Source organism: Ictidomys tridecemlineatus, chromosome 4 (genome assembly GCF_052094955.1).
Source record: "Ictidomys tridecemlineatus isolate mIctTri1 chromosome 4, mIctTri1.hap1, whole genome shotgun sequence".
Taxonomy (NCBI): domain Eukaryota; kingdom Metazoa; phylum Chordata; class Mammalia; order Rodentia; family Sciuridae; genus Ictidomys; species Ictidomys tridecemlineatus.
In genome coordinates this window covers 48,865,796-48,883,472 of record NC_135480.1, presented here as the reverse complement: position 1 = coordinate 48,883,472, position 17,677 = coordinate 48,865,796, and the positions used below count along the sequence as shown (strand labels likewise).

The following is a 17,677-nucleotide window of genomic DNA, read 5'->3' as shown; positions in this document are numbered from 1 at the left end:
ACCCACACATACACACACAAATGACAGGAATCAATAGTAAAAAAAATTCCCTATAAAAATAAAATTCCATGATAAAATTCAAAAGCTAAAGAACTTTCCAACTCCTTCTCAGAAAAATCTCCAAAAAATCATTCTATGAGAAAAGGTAATTTTTATGCCCCAGAAAGAAAAAAGAAACAATGTCATCTGTGTTTTGCCTTATACAGCTGTTTTCATTGTAAAGTTGGTGCTATAATGTAGCACATACAACAAGCTAAACTGGGAAAAGTGAATGTGAAGGCAAGCTGGGTTATTGTATGTTTATCAATCTTTTTTAAGAGATCCAACTCATTCTTAGACTAGCATCTACAATAGAAAAGTAAGCAATCAAATGCTAGGATAGGCAAGAATGGAGAAATGAGGAAGAGAATGGAAAGTTTAAATGAGTATAAGGCTCTTAGTATTGTTTTTATAAAGAAAAATAGAATGGATTTATGTTTTTTCAAGTCACATTGTTCACCTGTTAACAGTATCTATTTAGAAAAGACAATTTGCAAAATATGTCCTTTGTGATGAAAAATTTAATGCAGTACTCTTAAGAAAACTTTAAAATCATGATTAAAGAAAAGTCGAACCTCTGAATTCAATGGTACCACTATCCCCAATGTAAACATGGTTGATCTAAGTGTTTTTATTCAATAGTCTCCTAATTTAAGTGGTTTCCTCTTTTGTTGTAACATAGAAATCCAGGGAGAACAAAGCTTTTTATTTCAAAGTTTCCAAAAGAATGCCAACTGCTTTCCAGTTCCCATGAATATTAATTTTCATCCCCAAAGAAATGCTTTAGTCAACTGACATGAAAAGAAGCTTTCACTGATTAAAAAAAAAAAAAAAGTCTTTCAAGAATCAAATGTCATAGAATTTTCTCAAATGCTGGAACTTTTTACAAAACAGGAAAGCTATTCTTTTCAGATCAGTATGAACACTTAAAATCTTAAACCTGCTAAAGCAAAATTTTAAATATCTTTTTTTACTGTTTTACATTTTATGTAAAAATAAAAGTTTAATTAATAACGTCATCTTCCTCATAGCTTCCATTAATGGTGTTTCCCTAGAATATTAAAAATACATAAAGGTATTTTTTCCTCATGGGTATAAAGTCTACTGTCAATAAAGAGAAAACATTTAGCTACTCAAATGTACACAATGTCACAATGCCAGCATTTATTCTATATTCTGAGACACTAACAGATCACATAAGTAGAATAGAAAAATACAAGGTTTTAGCACATGTAAACTTCTATTTCACTCATATACCCCTTTATTTTAATTTTTGACAATATAACTGATTTTACTTCAGAAAGCATTTGATGCTCACTTTGGACATCTCCAAAATGAAGTCCATATTATTTATATCTTAGGTTAAGGTTCTCATAATTACAAACTTTAATCTGTTATTCTGTACCAGCACAAATTAGAAGATAACTATTAAGTCCTTCATTCTACTAAGAATACTTTTTAATAGAATTCCCCACCACCAACCACCCGCCAAGTACCTACATCAAATTGACAATTCATGCTGACATCTCCTCTACTTGGTAGTTGAATCCGGGAACTTAGTGCAGGAAGCACTGCTAAAATCACCTGGTTAGATTCAATCCGTGGTCTTAATCTGTAACAGTCTTTTAGTATCCTCACTTTAATAATTAATATGTTTACTATTTTTATTGGTACTACAAAGAACTTTAGAAATAAAGCCAAATTCAAGCTTTACTCTAACATGTTCTGGCTGCTTTAACTTGGACAATAAAAAAAATACATAGAAAGCCAAGGATCCAATATTCTTAAGTCAATAAGCACACACTGAAAGTTAGTAAAAAATTAATAAGAATACCAATTTAAGCTGTTGTAATTACTGAAAGAGACAACACTATTCTGAGAACATAAAGCATAAACTTTGAAATCTCACTATTAATAAGGGTACTATAAAACCAACAATATATGTCACAACCTCCAAATTTACAGTTCTTCCATCCATAAAATGGGAATGCTACACTCCAACAGAGAATTATTGTAAAATTTAAATGGAAAACTAAAATAATGGCTATGAAAGAACTTTATAATTAGTAATATAAAGAACAAAAATACAAACCTGCCCAACATTGTATTTGGCTGTGCAGTAAAAATGGATGGGTCTACAACAAATCTAGTGTTATCCACTATTAGTGTCACTCGTTCTGATGTCCTTAAATTCCGAGCTCCTTCTTTTGCATTTTCATATACAAACACCATCTCCCCAGATGTCTTACAGCTACCATCTGAACTTGACTGACTACTGTTTCTGCTGCTATTCCCAGCACTGCTAATGGAACCATTTGGGGATGCTTTTTGAGAACGAGGACTGCTTGGACGAGAGGAACTATGATCTTTTTCTCGTTCTGAAATAAAGAAATTAAACAGAGTTATACCAATTGTCTACAAAAAATTCAAGAGCTGTACAAATCTTTTTAAAGTGTTTTATAAGTTGTTTTAAATCACAACATTTTTTAAATTTCAAATAACATTTTCAAAGGATATAATAAACATTCATTTACTTCACAGGAGTAAAAACAAACCATCAAAATGTTTTCTAAAATCGTTATTTACAGACCTTTAAAAAGGTATGGATTACTGACTAATGTTGACCCAGAAAAATATCAAAATTAAGGTAAATTTCATATTATTATTCCTCCACTTAAAAATACATAGAAAGCTTGGGCTGGGGATGTGGCTCAAATGGTAGCGCGCTCGCCTGGCATGCACGCGGCCCGGGTTCGATCCTCAGCACTACATACAAAGAATGTTGTGTCCGCCGAAAACTAAAAAAAATAATAAATATTAAAATTCTCTCTCTCTCTCTCTCTCTCTAAAAAAATACATAGAAAGCCAAGGATCCAATATTCTTACAAGTCAATAAGCACACACACTGAAAGTTAGTAAAGAATTAAGAATACTAACTTAAGCTGTTGTAATTACTGAAAGAGATAACACTATTCTGAGAACATAATGCATAAACTTTGAAATCTCAGTGTTAATAAGGGCACTCTAAAACCAACAATTTATGTCACAAAACAAGAATATAAAAGAATATTTTATATGAAATGTAAAAAGAACCACTAAGGACAGCATGAAGCATTTATTTTTTCAAAGGATTTTCAATGTCTATCAAATAAAGTGGCCTTAGCAGCTGATGATATAGGGCTTTCTTCTCATTTGTACTTTTGTTGAATAAAGCAGTACTACAAATTTTATAAGATGCATAAATATCATCTATTGTTAATAGAAAATATTACTAAAATTCAGGAAATTTTCTTTAGATGCTCCAATATTATATAAGGGAAAATAAAAACTAAGATTTTATTAGAAATTCTATTTAGAGGCTACATCACTAAACTTTAAAGGTGACCTAAAAATGTACCTCCATCTCGTCAGTTTCATCAGCTTTTGCCAAATTCCTCTATGACTCAGGCTACTTAGAACACTCTGTACAGCAGCACTGCTGATTATATAATTAGGTTTGCTATATCTCTAGAGATACTCTCACACCTCCCTTTTATTGTCTGTTTCCTCAATGCTGGCAGCATCCCAAAAGCAAAATTTGTTAAAGTAATAAAACAATTTATTATAGTCTGCTATCCTGCTCTCATACATAAAATTCTGCATGCAACAAACTGTCAATTCATATTTATATTTGTTAATTTTAGCTTATAAGTAATAGCCTGTCTCCAAGGACCCATTTAGATACTAATAATTTCCCTGCATAATTAGACACCAACATAAATTATTTGATTTTAAACAGACTGTCACAAACTATTTCATATAGTTACAATATTTTCTGCATGTGTGCTGGGGAAAGAACCTAGGACCTTGCACATTCTGAGCTGGTGCTCTACTCAAATTTGTTTCTCCACTTCAGGTACTAGGAATTGAACTTAGGGCCCCATGATGAAAGCCCATTCTTTAGGCTATATCCCCAATCCATAGTCAAAATATTTGATTTGTCCCTTCCCTAGGGGAAAATGAAAACCAGCAAGCTCCTGTTGCTTAAGTACACCTGCTTCAGACTGGTCAGGCCTTACAATCACACAAAATTATATTTACCTGTAAGAATAATGTTAATTTATAGTAATGAGTGGGAAGGATGAAAAAGACTTGAACTAGTTACTAGAAATGTAAAACACTTCACACTTTCCTTGCATCTTCTATTTTTATTACTAAATTTGAAACACTGTCAAAAGTCAGAAAAAAATAACTCAATCAGAATTATTCTTTCCCTTTATTTGTAAGCATGATTAATCAGATATTCTTGTCAATAATTTACAACTATTTTATTGTAAACCACCGCTGTTTCTTGTAAGATAAAAATTAACTTGAATTTTCGCAAAATCTACATCTCAGTTTCAGAGTCTTTTAAATTACTTTTTATAAGACTGTCCCAGACTCTGAAAACAAACTCACCTTTAAGTTACATCTAATAAGCTATTTTCTCATAGCAAGAATCAAGCTCAGCTAAAATAGAAACAAATGAATAGAAGCAGCTAGTTAATTTTACTCTTACATATTAGGCACAATTCAATGTCACTGCTACTTTAAAAAGGTAAATACATGTTTTTAAGAACTGCTAAGAAGATTGGATGATTTTTACATACCAACATGATGCTGCCGTGTTGGAGAAGTAACATTTCTAATACAAGGAGTGAGCTGAGACTCTGCTCTTTCATGAGATGAATCTCGTGATCTGTCACTTGACCTTCGTCTATCTCTTGATCTCTCATGTCCACCACTAGCACCATGCAGACTCATTTTGGTGTGGTCAACTCCTCCTTTAGCCACACGTGAGGGAGTACTGATAAGTTAGAAAAGAAAATTACCCATAAAAGCAAAAAAAAAAAATTGCAGAAAATGCTTAAGAGAATATAATTTACAAGTAGTCATTAATATTTTAAATGCAAAAATCAAAAGCTATTTTCCAATTGTGAAATCTAATTTAACCTCAAACCTGCAGGATGTATAAACTCCAGAATATTGTGTGCAGTGATCACATAATTAAACTTAATTTTTTTATAGATGAGAAAACTACTTAGAGGAGTCAACTGACTTTTGAGTTAGAAGTAGAACTAGTAATAATAGTAAGTCTCCCAGATAATTTAAATATTATTCTCACGTTCTCTTGATTTATTTGTGAGAAAAAGGGATGAAGAGCATCAGCTTCTGACAACTCTTTAAAAAAACCAAAGGTGTGGGGCAAAGTAACTACCTGCCAAATAAAATAAGTCATCAAATACTAATTTCAAGTAACCCACTTTGAGAACTCTTTCAAATAGTATGATTAGAAAAACATTTTGAAAAGCATTTCTCTGAAAAATTTAACTATATTAATTATATATAATCATAGAATTTTTAAAATTTTAAAACCTCTTTATACAGAAGTACATCTATACCAGACAAAAACAGAAACTGTTAACTAAAATAGTTATCAGAGTTCATTCACACAATCAATCATCTGTTAAGTTATATGTACCACAGGCACAATCCTATGTTAAATGCCAATAGAAACAATAGCTTCCTCTGGGGCTTACAATCTAAGTTTAATGGTAATATGTAAATATGTAAAATTTAATCAATTCAAAAGTTACCCCAACTTCTAAATGTAAATGTACCATATAAATCCCAAATATAAAACTACTAGAGGAAAGACAATAAATGCTTTAGGGTCTGGAAGGAATAAGTCATTGCTGTAGATTAGAGTTAGTCACTAGGTATACCAGGCCCTGATAAACAGATAATATTTTAATAATCAGAATGTAATATGGGTAATAAAAATGAAAGAACCAGACATTTGGAAATTTGTCATATTAGGATATATGACAGTTCATAGTTTTAAAATATTGAAGTATATTTAAGAAATAGAAGTAATTTCATGGTTTTAGAGTAATACTTAGAATTAAAATTGTCCTTTAATTCTATAGTTGCTTGACATTGAGTATTACTTAATACTCTTCAAAACTTAGGTTCCTCATCTATAAAATGTAGATCCTATTCACTTTCTAATGCTAATAGGAAGATCAAAGTGTAGTGAGTAGACCAGCAAGGTACCTGCCATGATATAATCACCTCTCAAATGCTAATTTGTTTGGTTATAAAAGATGAGCAAAATAAAGTTCAAAATTGCAAGATTTCTTAGGTCACAACAGTATTCAGTAAATACTAATAGCACTATAACCTAAGCCTTTGATTTGTTCCAGCACCCCTCTCCATATTATACTATTTCTTCCACACCAAAATCACACTAGTTAAACTTTAATCTTCTTATATATTCAGAAACAGTTTTTTAAATACTTCAGTGTTTCAGGGTCATCTCTTGTTGATTTGTGAACTACAACATTTTTCATTATTTTAGTGGTTTGTAGTATGAAAAACAATTATCATCCTGTTATAACACTGATTACAAGCACAGGAGATAGGGCTCACTTATTTACTGTGCAGGTTACTTCTAGGCAATTCTATGGAGTTCTCTCTCATAGATCTAAAGGAAAAAAAAAATCCACTCCTCCTTTCTTTCTAGAGAAAACAAAAATACCAGGAAAAAATGTTTTTCTTCAAATGGAACAAACCAAAAGATTCTGCAATATTTGTGTTTAACACTGGAATTTCCAGCTCACTTTCTAAAGTACGAAAAAGAAATGAAATCAATAGCAACAGAAGCGAATTGTATATTTAAAAAAAAAAAACTCTTCAAATTATTCTAACTGCTAAGTTTTAATCACTTTCAACTAAGAAAGCATATTTCCTAAATGTGAGTCTTGACTATCAAGATACACAGATAATTATGGCTAAGGCAAATGTAGGCTAAATGTTCAGAATAAGTAAAGGTCAAGTAAACTAATTAATTGAAGAACACTTCCACCAGACATCTTTGTAGCTAAAAAATGCTGCTAAGCCTTCTGCTGAAATATTGACTTCTTTCAACTGCTTATATCTTAGATGAATGCAAACGTTGTCATAATACACTTCCATCTTTTGTTTTCATTCCCAAATAGAATATACTCTGAACTAGTCCTTCAAAACCAGATGTCACAGAAGACTAATTATGCCCTCCTCTAATTAAATAATTTTAGATCGGGAGAGTACTCTAAAGGCAAAACAATTAATATGTGAAAAAAGAAAAATGAGGACAAGCAAGTTTAAAGGGGACAGCTCTGCTTCAGGCTGCATTTAAGAGAGTTTGAGATACGTGAATTGAGTACAGGTAAGGAAATGAAAAGTGATTCATCACCAACATCTGCTTCTAGCCAAGACAGAACAACAAGATAATACTGACTCTTCTGTCTGAGACAACTCCAACAGAGAGAACATATTAAACAATGATTTGCAAAACAGTACATCAGGCAATGAAGGGTGGTAATCCCCTGAAAGAAAGCAAATGAAATAAAACTAGCAATTATCCACACTTAGTATCTTAGAGTTTCCAGAGTAAACTGATAGAAAAGCTAAGCAAAACCAGGGAAACTCTGAGTTAAAGATATGGAACTAAGCTGTTGAGATAATAATAGGTAGCTAGAAATCCCCCAAAAAACAAATGCCGAATGTCTTCTCTGATATAAAGGGAGTGACTCAAGATGGTGCAGGAAGGAAGAGCATGAGAAGATGATTACTTCTAGATAGGGAAGAGAGATGGGAGGGAATGGGAGGGAGAACAGGAATTGCATGGAAGATGGAAGGAGACCCTCATCGTTATACAAAATACATGTATAACAATGTGAGGGGGAAAAAAAGAAGTGTGTCACATTAGATTGGGTAGAGAGAAGTGATGGGATGGGAGGGAAGGGGGGGAAAAGGAAGGACAGCAGAATAGACATTATTATTGCTGTATGTATACAGGTGACTGCATGACCACTGTGATTCTGCAACCTGTACACTCAGAAAAATGAGAAATTATATCCCATCTGATTCAAATGTATGAATGTCAAGGTCATTGTACTGTCATGTGTAACTAATTAAAACAAATTTAAAAATTAAAAAAAAATAGTGGCTAGAGTTCTCAAAAAAGAATACTAGAGAGGGGAGAGCAGAAGAGAGGGAAAACCTTGGAGGATCTACAGAATTCTCCTTGAGTTTTGAGTTGAATACTAGTCAGAACATACATGTGAGAAAAGGACCAGAGGCTAGGAAAAGATAAAGAATTAGAAGAAAAAATGTCCAGCACTCATGAAGGACCAGGACTTGTCCCCACAAATCAGACTTAAGAACCTCATAATTTGTAAGGAATTAAAGAAAGAATCAGTAAAGTCTTACTTCTGAAACGAGAAATAATTAAACCTAGACTGAGCACTGCTCCAGTCACCCTTCAAGTTAACAGCAAGACTAGAAGAACCCAACTGCTTCCAAACAAATGAATACTAAACAAAGCTCAAGAATATTTATAAAAATAAGAAATATCAAACACCCAAAGAAGGTAAAATTCACAATGTACAGCATCCAAACAAAAATTAGAAGTCATGCAAAGAAGCTAGAATACATAACCGATAATTAAGAGAGATAAGAGAAATCAAACTAGAACTGACATGTTAGAATTAGAAATAAAGGCATTGAAAGTGTCATTCTAACCATATTTTTCCAAAAAGTTAAGAAAAATCGAAGATTTTTTTCAGACACAAATATCAAACTTCCAGTGATAAAAATGACAAAATCTGAGATGAAAAATACACCTAATAGAATTCATGGCAGACACACATTATAAAAGAAAGGTAATAGGAAACACCCAAAATGAAACAAAGAGAAAACAGAAAAGTAAATAAACAGATTGTGAGTATGCTGTGGGTCAACTTCAAGTGGCCTACAGATCTAAATGGAATTCACAGAAGAACAGAAGTGGGAAAAGAAAAGGGAGAAGAAATAATATCTGAACTTTTCCCAAATGAAATGAAAATTTAACAACCATAGAAGCAATATGCACAACAAATTCCACCCATACTTTGAAGACAAAATAATAAGAATAACAATATTCTGTCAATCTAATTTGCTACACTGAGCAAATTATTTTACTCCTTTTCAAAAATAAAAGGGAAATAGACTTTCAGTTAAAAGAGACAAATTCATCATGAGTAGACTTGAACTATAAGAACAGTTAAAAGGAAAATTTTCTTAGAATAAAAATATTTGTAGATCTAATAATATGTATCTACACAGGAATGGAGAACAATGGAAATAATTGTGTGGGAAAATAAAACTTTTTCCTTACTGTTTAAATCTTAGAAGATTAGTCTAAACAATAATTGTAACTATATAATGTGGGGTTTATAGCATATAATTACAAGAGAACAAATTTTGGGAAAGAAGAAATGGAAAACACTATTGGAAGCCTTGTGTACTACACTACAAATAGTACAATATTACCTGAATGCAGACTGACTAAATGATGTATACTATAAACTAAAGCAACCAGTAGTAATAAAACAAAACAAAGAAATACAGTTAACATGCCAACAATGGAGATAAAATAAAATCCTTTTTAAAAAGATTCAGTTATTCCAAAAGAAGACAAAGAAAGAAAACAAAAACAGAATACCAAGGAAAGAAGAGGAAGAGAGGAGTACAACAGGGAAAAACAGCAAACAAATATCAAGATAGCAGACTTAACTATGTTAATAATCATATAATACACAAAGTAAGCCATGTAAATATAACTGGTCTAAGCCATAAAAGCTTATCTGAATGGAAAAAAAAAAGCCAGACCCAACTATATACTGCCTACAGGAAATATACTTTAAATATAAAGGTACCAAAAGGTTCAGTATGAAAGGTATGCTATGCTAGCACTAATCCAAAGAGAGCAAAACTAGCCATACAATAGCAAAATAGAGTTCAGAGCAAAGATCAATATCAAGGTATTTCATAAGAATAAAAAAGTTAATTCATTAAGAACATGTACCAATTCAAATGTTTTTCTGAATCATAAGAGAATCTGAAAATATCTGAAACAAAAAGTGATAAAATTATGAGAACTGGATAACTCCACAATTTTGGTTAGAAATTTTTAACACTCCCTTTTTAAAATTATTTTATTTTTTTGAACACCCTTTTTGATTGACTGACACGTAGATAGATATTGGTGATGGAGATTGAACTCATGGCCTGGAACCTGATATAAGAATGCATCCTACCACTGAGATATGTCCCAGTCCTCTAATAATATTTAATTGAGCAAATAAATAGAAATCACTACACCAAGCAATACTATCAACTAACTTGACCTAACTGACAATTATGTAACACTTCACCCAACATAAAACTCACTCTTTTCGGGAAAATATCTCAACTTAAAAGAACTTTAATCATACCAAGTATATCAAGTATTCTCTGATTACAACAGAATTAAATTAAAATTCAGTAACATATCTGGGAAATTTCTAAAGATTTAGAAATTAAAGAACACCTTTATCTAAATAGCTCATGGGACAAAGAAGAAATCAGAAGGGAAATCAGAAAACTTTGAAGTGAAAGTGTTTTAGTCAGCTTTTTTGATGCTGTGACCACAACATGGCAAGAATAATTAGAGGAGGAAAAGTTTGTCATGTGGCTTCAGAGGTCTCAGTCCACAGACTGCTAACTTCAATATCTCTGGGTCCAAACTGAAGCAGTACGTCATGAGGAAAGGGTGAGGCAGAGGAAAGCAGTTCAGGACATGACAATCAGGAAGCAGAAATTGACTAACCTCTGGACTCCAGGGCCCAAATATATACTTGTAAGGCATGCCCCCAATGACCTACCTCCTCCAGCCATACCCTACCTGCCTACCTATCACCCAGTTAATCCATTCAAGTGTATTAAAAGTATTTATTAGGTTAAGATTCTCCTTAAGACTCTTCCAATCATTTTACCTCTAAACTCTCTTGCATTGTTTCACACATGAGCGTTTGGGGGATACCTCACATCTAAGCCATAATAGAAAGAAACAAACAAAAAAATCAAAAAGTGTGAGGCAAGACACAAGTATTTAGAGGGCAAACTACAGCATTAAATTCTTATATTAGTAAAGAAGACAAGTCTAAGGCAAATGACCTAGTTTCTACCTTAAGAAAACAGGGCCTGGAGTTGTGGCTCAGCAGTATAGCGCTCACCTAGCATGTGCGAGGTCCAAGTTCCATCCTCAGCACCACATAAAAATAAATAAGTAGGGCTGGGGATGTGGCTCAAGCAGTAACTGGCATGCATGGGGCGCTGGGTTCGATCCTCAGCACCACATAAAATAAAATAAAGGTGTCCACCAAAAACTGAAAAATAAATATTTAAAAATTTCTCTAAATAAATAAATAAATGAAAACAGACAAAGAAGTCAGGCATGGTTGTGCATGCCTATAATCCCAGAAACTCAGAAAGCTAAGGCAGTAGAATCCCAAGTTTGAGGCCAGTCTCAGCAATTTAGAGAGACCCTTACCCCCCAAAAAAGGAAAAAAGAAAAAAGAATAAGATCATAGCATTTGCAGGGGAATGGATGGCATTAGAGAAGATTATGCTAAGTGAAGTTAGCCAATCCCCCCCCCAAAATGCCAAATTTCTTCTCTGATAAAAGGGGGTGGGGGTTGACTCAAAATGGGGTTGGGAGGGAGAGCAAGGGAGGAAGATTACCTCTAGATAGGGAAAGGGGGTGGAAGGGAAAGGAAGGGAGAAGGGAATAGCATGTATGGTGAAAGGATACCCTCATCATTATATAAAATACATGTATGAAGATGTGAATTTGGTGTCAACATACCTTATATATAATCAGAGATATGATAAATTATTGTATAATGGTGCATTAAGAATTGTAATCCAAAAATAAATAAATGAAGGAAGGAAGGAGAAAATAGACAATGAACAAAATGAACCCAAAGAAAGTAGAAAACAATAATAAAGATCAGAGTGAAAAATCAATATAATTAGAAGCAGAAAAATAATGGATAAAAACCAATGGAGGGGGGCTGGGGATGTGGCTCAAGCGGTAGCATGCTCACCTGGCATGCACGGGGCGGCGCTGGGTTCGATCCTCAGCACCACATAAAAATAAAGATGTTGTGTCCACTGAAAACTAAAAAATAAATATTAAAAAAAAAAAAAACCAATGGAGGGCTGGGGATACAGCTCAGTTGGTAGAGTGCTTGCCTTGCATGCACCAAGGCCCTGGGTTCAATCCCCAGCACCACATTTTTTAAAAAAGGCAACAAAAGCTGGCACTTTAAAAAAAAAAATCAATAAAACTGATAAACGTCTAGCCAGACCTCTAGGGAAAATACTGAGAAGATATAAATTGCTAATATCAGATGATAGAGTCCATATTTTACAAAGTCTACAGAACAGATATTAAAAGAATAATGAGAATATTATAAGCAACTTTATGCCAATAAATTCAACAACTTAGAAGGGATAAATTCAAACTTACCAAAGCTCACTTAAGACATAGATAAGTTTAATAGCACTGTATGTATTAAAGAAGTTAAACATAGATACAACATAATTCCATTAAAAAACCAAGTGGATTACTTTATCAAAAGTGGTAAAATAATTCTAAAATTTATAAGAAGGGGGATGAGGTAAAGGTCAGCAGTAAAGTGTGTGCTTAGCATATGCAAGGACACACAAACACATACAGACATACACGCACAGAAATGCAAAGTTCCTAGAATAGCCTAAGTCACTGTAAAACAGAAAAGCCAAAAATTCATATAAATTGATTTCAAGACTTATTTTAAAATTGTAGTAATGAACACAATGTGTTCTTGATACCACGACACACAAGTAGAATAGACCAGAATAAAGACACCAGGAAGGTACCATGTACATGTATGTGGACAACTGATTTTCAAAAAGGATTCAAAAGCAATTCAGGGAAGAATTTTTCATCAAATGTGCTGGAACAAGCAGATATACAATGGATGTTTCACTTCCAGCACTTCAAGGTAAAAAACAAAACAGATCTCTCTGGTCAATAGTTCATATCACACACAAAAGTTAACTCAAAATAGATCAGAGACCTAAAACTATAAAACTTCTAGAAATAAAAAGCACAATTCATAAAGAGATAAACTGAAAATTGAACTTCTTCAAAATTAAAAACTTCATCTTTTCAAAAAATGCTGTGGAGAGATTAATAAAACTATATAGAGAATATTTGCACATCATGTCAGGCTATGTAAAGAGCTCTCCAAAAAAAAAAAAAAAACACCTCAAGGGGCCGGGGTTGTAACTCAAGCCATAGAGTGCTCACCTAGGATGTGCAGGGCACTGGGTTTGATCCTCAGCATAAAAATAAAACAAAGGTATTGTGTCCAACTACAACTAAAAAACAAAACAGTAAAATAAAAAAAAACTCAAAATAATGGACAAAAAGTTTGAGATAAAAAAGTACAAGAAATGCTGCTGAACCATTAATCATTAAAAAAATGAAAACTAAAACCACAATGTTACACAATTATACAGTTATCAGAATGGCTAAATAAAAATTACTATATCAAGTACTACTGAGGAATATGTATGAAATGGAACTCATATACACTTGTAGATGGACTATATATTAGAGGGACTATATATTGGTATAACCACTTTGGATATCATTTTAAAAAACAGCTTGTTTCTTTTGAAGTAAATCATATGCTAGCCATCTAATCCAGCCACTCAGTTCTACATTTATCAAAAAGAAAAGAAAACACACGTCCCTAAAAAGTACTTACAGACACTACTCTACTATTATGTACACCTAAAAACAACAAATTAAAAAAAAAAAAAAAAAGAGCCAGAGGGCCTGGGGTTGGGTTCAGTGGTACAGCGATTCTCAGTACCACATATAAATAAATAAAATAAAGGTTCATTGACAACTAAACATATTTTTAAAAAAAAGAGCAAGAGAAAAAACATTACATATCTGGAGGGGGAAAAAAACAGAAAAAAATGTTAAAAAATATATAGATATAAACATTGTTAGTAGCATTATTTGTAACAGCTTAAAAATAGAAACTACTTAACTAAATATCTATGAGCAGATGAAAGGCTAAACCATTTGTGGTATATCCACACAATGGAATGAAACTTTAACAATGAAAAGAGAATGAGACTCAACATTGACTCAAATTACAACATGAATCAACCTCAAAATAATTATGAGTGAAAGAAGACAAAAATTACATAAAATTCTAGGAAATAAAGACTAGTGTACAGTGTTGGAAAACAGACTGGTGGTTGCATGGCATGAAGTATGGGAACTGGAAGGTAGGAGTTACAAAGGCCCCAAGGAAACTTTTGATGTGATGTATATGTTTGTTATCCTGACTGAGGTGAGATTTCATGGGTGTATTACAAATATCAAAAATAGAGTTATATACAAAAACTGGCTTTTTAGCCAAAATATAACCTGCTTGACAATACCCTATCAGGATGCTGCAACTTACACTTAAATAATAAAAAGACTTTCTTTCCTAACAGTCTTTTCCTCTTATGCTTTTCTCACCAGAGTTCCCTAAATTCTACTTATCAATCTGCATAGACTCTGGCATACCATTCTAATGGTTCATGGTCCCAAGAAACCAGAAGCATATATTTCAACAGTCATATTAAAGACAATTAACATCAACATTGAACACCATTTAAAAGCATACTTACAGACTAACAAATATTACCAAATAAGGTTATGATAAAAATTCAAATCAGCACTCTTAATCAAGAATCCTCTGAGAGGACAATTTTCATCAACTAAGGAATTTTATGTCTGTCGTCTCTAGTTATGTAAATAAATCCACCTTAAACATAAACCCAATTACTAAAAACCTCCATTATAAAATTTTACAACTTTATGGATGTTTTTGATTTTTATATATAATGCCAACTTTTCACTTCATTTCAAAATCATGCTTCGAAGCATATGGTAAATGAACAGGCAGCAGTCTCTAAAAATGTTTAAATCTTAGTAACATGGTCACTGTTAGGAACAAATATCTATTTACATTAAATTTTCCTACTAATCTTGTATGGATTTCTACATATAAATTTAGAACTTAATTTGTTTAAAAATTCTAATTGTGGCAAGTTTTCAATAGTAAACCTGTTCCTAAAGATTGAAGAGAAACTTAAAGGCTTTGTTTTATTAAAAATCCAACTCTACTGCAAAGTTTATAACCTAAACCATGCTACTCTCTAAATGAATTACTGAAGTGTGGTATAGAACACTAGTCATTAATTTTTAAAAATTGATATGTGCAACTCTGAGAATGGAACTTATGATAAAATGCCATAGAACTAACTATGTATCAGAATTAAAAAAGAGTGCATATAAAAACTGATAAAATCCAAAAAAAGGTCAACACTTAATAAAATGTCAATTTTCTAGTTTTTGATAATGTACTTCATTAGTTAAATTAAGTATTTAAGATGTTACCTTTGGGAGAATCTGGGTAGAGTAGATAGGAACTCACTGCATAATTTTGTGACTTTATAAGTCTAAAATTATCTCACAATGAAAAAGTTTGACACTTAGAACAAAAAAGGTAGCAGGCACTGCGGAGACAATAAAAAAAGCAAAGCTATAACCAATAAATTCAGTAATATAAGATACTATATACGTAAAACAAAGACTGACTGCTATTTTTAAAAATTTAAAGAAAGAATTCTTAGAAATTCCAAACTGGGGCTGGGGTTGTAGCTCAGTGGTAGAGTGCTTGCCTCACATGTATGTAGGCACTAGGTTTGATTCTCAGCACCACATAAAAATAAACAAATAAATTAAAGATATTGTGTCCATCTACAACCAACAAAATAAAGAAAGAATTTCAAACACAGTAATTTCAATTTTTTTTTTTCTGGTGGAGCTGGGGATTGAACCGAGGGCCTTGTACATGTGAGGCCCCAGTAAAGATTACTAAACTAAGAAGGTTGAAAAAAAAATACTCAAAAGTATAAAAAAAAAAAAAAAAGAAAGAGAAAAAGAAATGGGTGAAAGTGAAAGAATAAGAAAATTATACAACTAATTAAAACAGGTCAACATGCAACTAATACATATGCTCTAAAGAGAATATAGAAAATGAATGGGAATAAATTATCAAAGAAAAATTTCCAGAATTAACTGATATAAGCAGCACTCCTATCAGAAAATTGTTGACAAATACATAACACTACAATATCTACAATGTGAATGGTATACATTTACAGATGACCCCTTTTTTGCAATATGCACCTAATAAGACCATACATGATAGGCCCAACTCCTGGTTAAAGGAATTATTTTCTTTAACTTTAAATACTCCCACCAATTAACATCATAACCTATTATATCATTATTCATGTTTTTAAATATAGCTGAAGTTTCACAGTATATATAGTAAGTTAGCACTTTCTTTTGTCAAATACTACTTTATGTGTGTCCTTGTGTAGGAATATAGATATGAAGATTGACAAGGTTCTTAAAACTTTCAATCGCACTTTTAAAAACATTTTTTCTTAAAAATGAAGTGAGCCTCCTTGTAAATTTCTGATCAGATGTTCCTATTCATTTGAATTAGTTTGTCCTTAATAAAGAAGCACTATTTTCAATTCTAAATTTTTATTTTTAAGTGAAAATAACCTGATTTTATTACTCTAACAAATATCATGACCTTAGTATTTTAAACTAAAGGTTTTATACTAAATATATTTTTGAAGCAACTGATTCATGCATGCTATTATAAGCATTTTTAATGTGTTAAGACAGGTTGGCAAACTATGGCTCGTGGGTCAAGTTTAACCCATCACCTGATTTTGTTAACACAGTTTTCTTGGTAAACACGTGTGTCCATTCATTACAGGTTAAGCATCCATAATTCAAAATGCTCGAAAATCCTCTTGGGCACTTCAAGTGAGAAATTCCAAGCCTGACCTTATGTGATAAGTCACAGTCAAAACACAAGTGCATCAAAATTACTACATAAAATCACCTTCAGGTTATATATATAAAGTATATATGAAACACACGACTTTCTTGTTTAGACTTAGGTCTCCTCCTTAACATACTTCCCTGTTGATATGCAAGTATTCCAAATTTTTTTTAAAAAAATGGAAATCTGAAATATTTCCCAAGCATTTTGGATAAGAGATACTCAACATATATTACTGCTTATAGTTTCGTTCACATTACAATACCAACATTCAGTGGTTGGGACAAAGACCTTGTAGATCGATATTTAAAAGTAGTGTGCAGATCTTTAAAGAGCTCACTTTTGAAATCATGCTAAGGATCTTTTATTGTCAGAAGAATATCAAAATTATATTTTTACCTAACTCCCTTAGATAGTCTTCCTTTCTTAAGAAATTTATGCTATGGAATCATGCTGTTTCTCTGATGAAGTATCAAAACTCAGACTGGTGAAATAAATTGCAAGGCATGCATACATAAAACAATGTAATTCAATTATAATGTAGAAGATAATTTCATGATCCAGGGTATGTTCAGAATTTCCTTTTTCTAAAAGGAGAGGTTATATAATAGTTCATACAGTAATATCTAGAAATCATTTTTAAGTATACATGTGTGATTTTTATACATTAAATGTATATCCAGGGAAAAAATAGGCTATAAATACCAAAATACCTAAAAGTATTATTTTGATAGGATATTTTTATTTTCTTTTATAGGCCTTCCAGTGTTTGCCAAATTTATGAA

The 17,677-nt window shown here is 32.2% G+C and overlaps 1 protein-coding gene across 12 annotated transcripts in view; it reads right to left on the bottom strand.

Moving 5' to 3' along the window:
* Btbd10 (BTB domain containing 10) overlaps positions 1-17,677 on the bottom strand; it is a 77,535-nt gene that overhangs the window by 34,427 nt on the left and 25,431 nt on the right. For 10 of the 12 annotated variants that reach the window (XR_013437745.1, XM_040284727.2, XM_078046461.1 and 7 more), the window contains 2 exons: positions 4,668-4,864; positions 2,132-2,417 (listed from right to left, as the gene is read on the bottom strand). Coding sequence is in view for 11 of the 12 variants with exons in the window: in XM_040284727.2 (XP_040140661.1) it covers positions 2,132-2,417; positions 4,668-4,864 (483 nt within the window). In the remaining variant the exon portion in view is untranslated. Of the gene's footprint in view, positions 1-2,131; positions 2,418-4,667; positions 4,865-15,421; positions 15,541-17,677 lie in introns of all 12 variants that reach the window. The other 2 variants (XM_078046463.1, XM_021727343.3) reach the window with 1 other exon arrangement.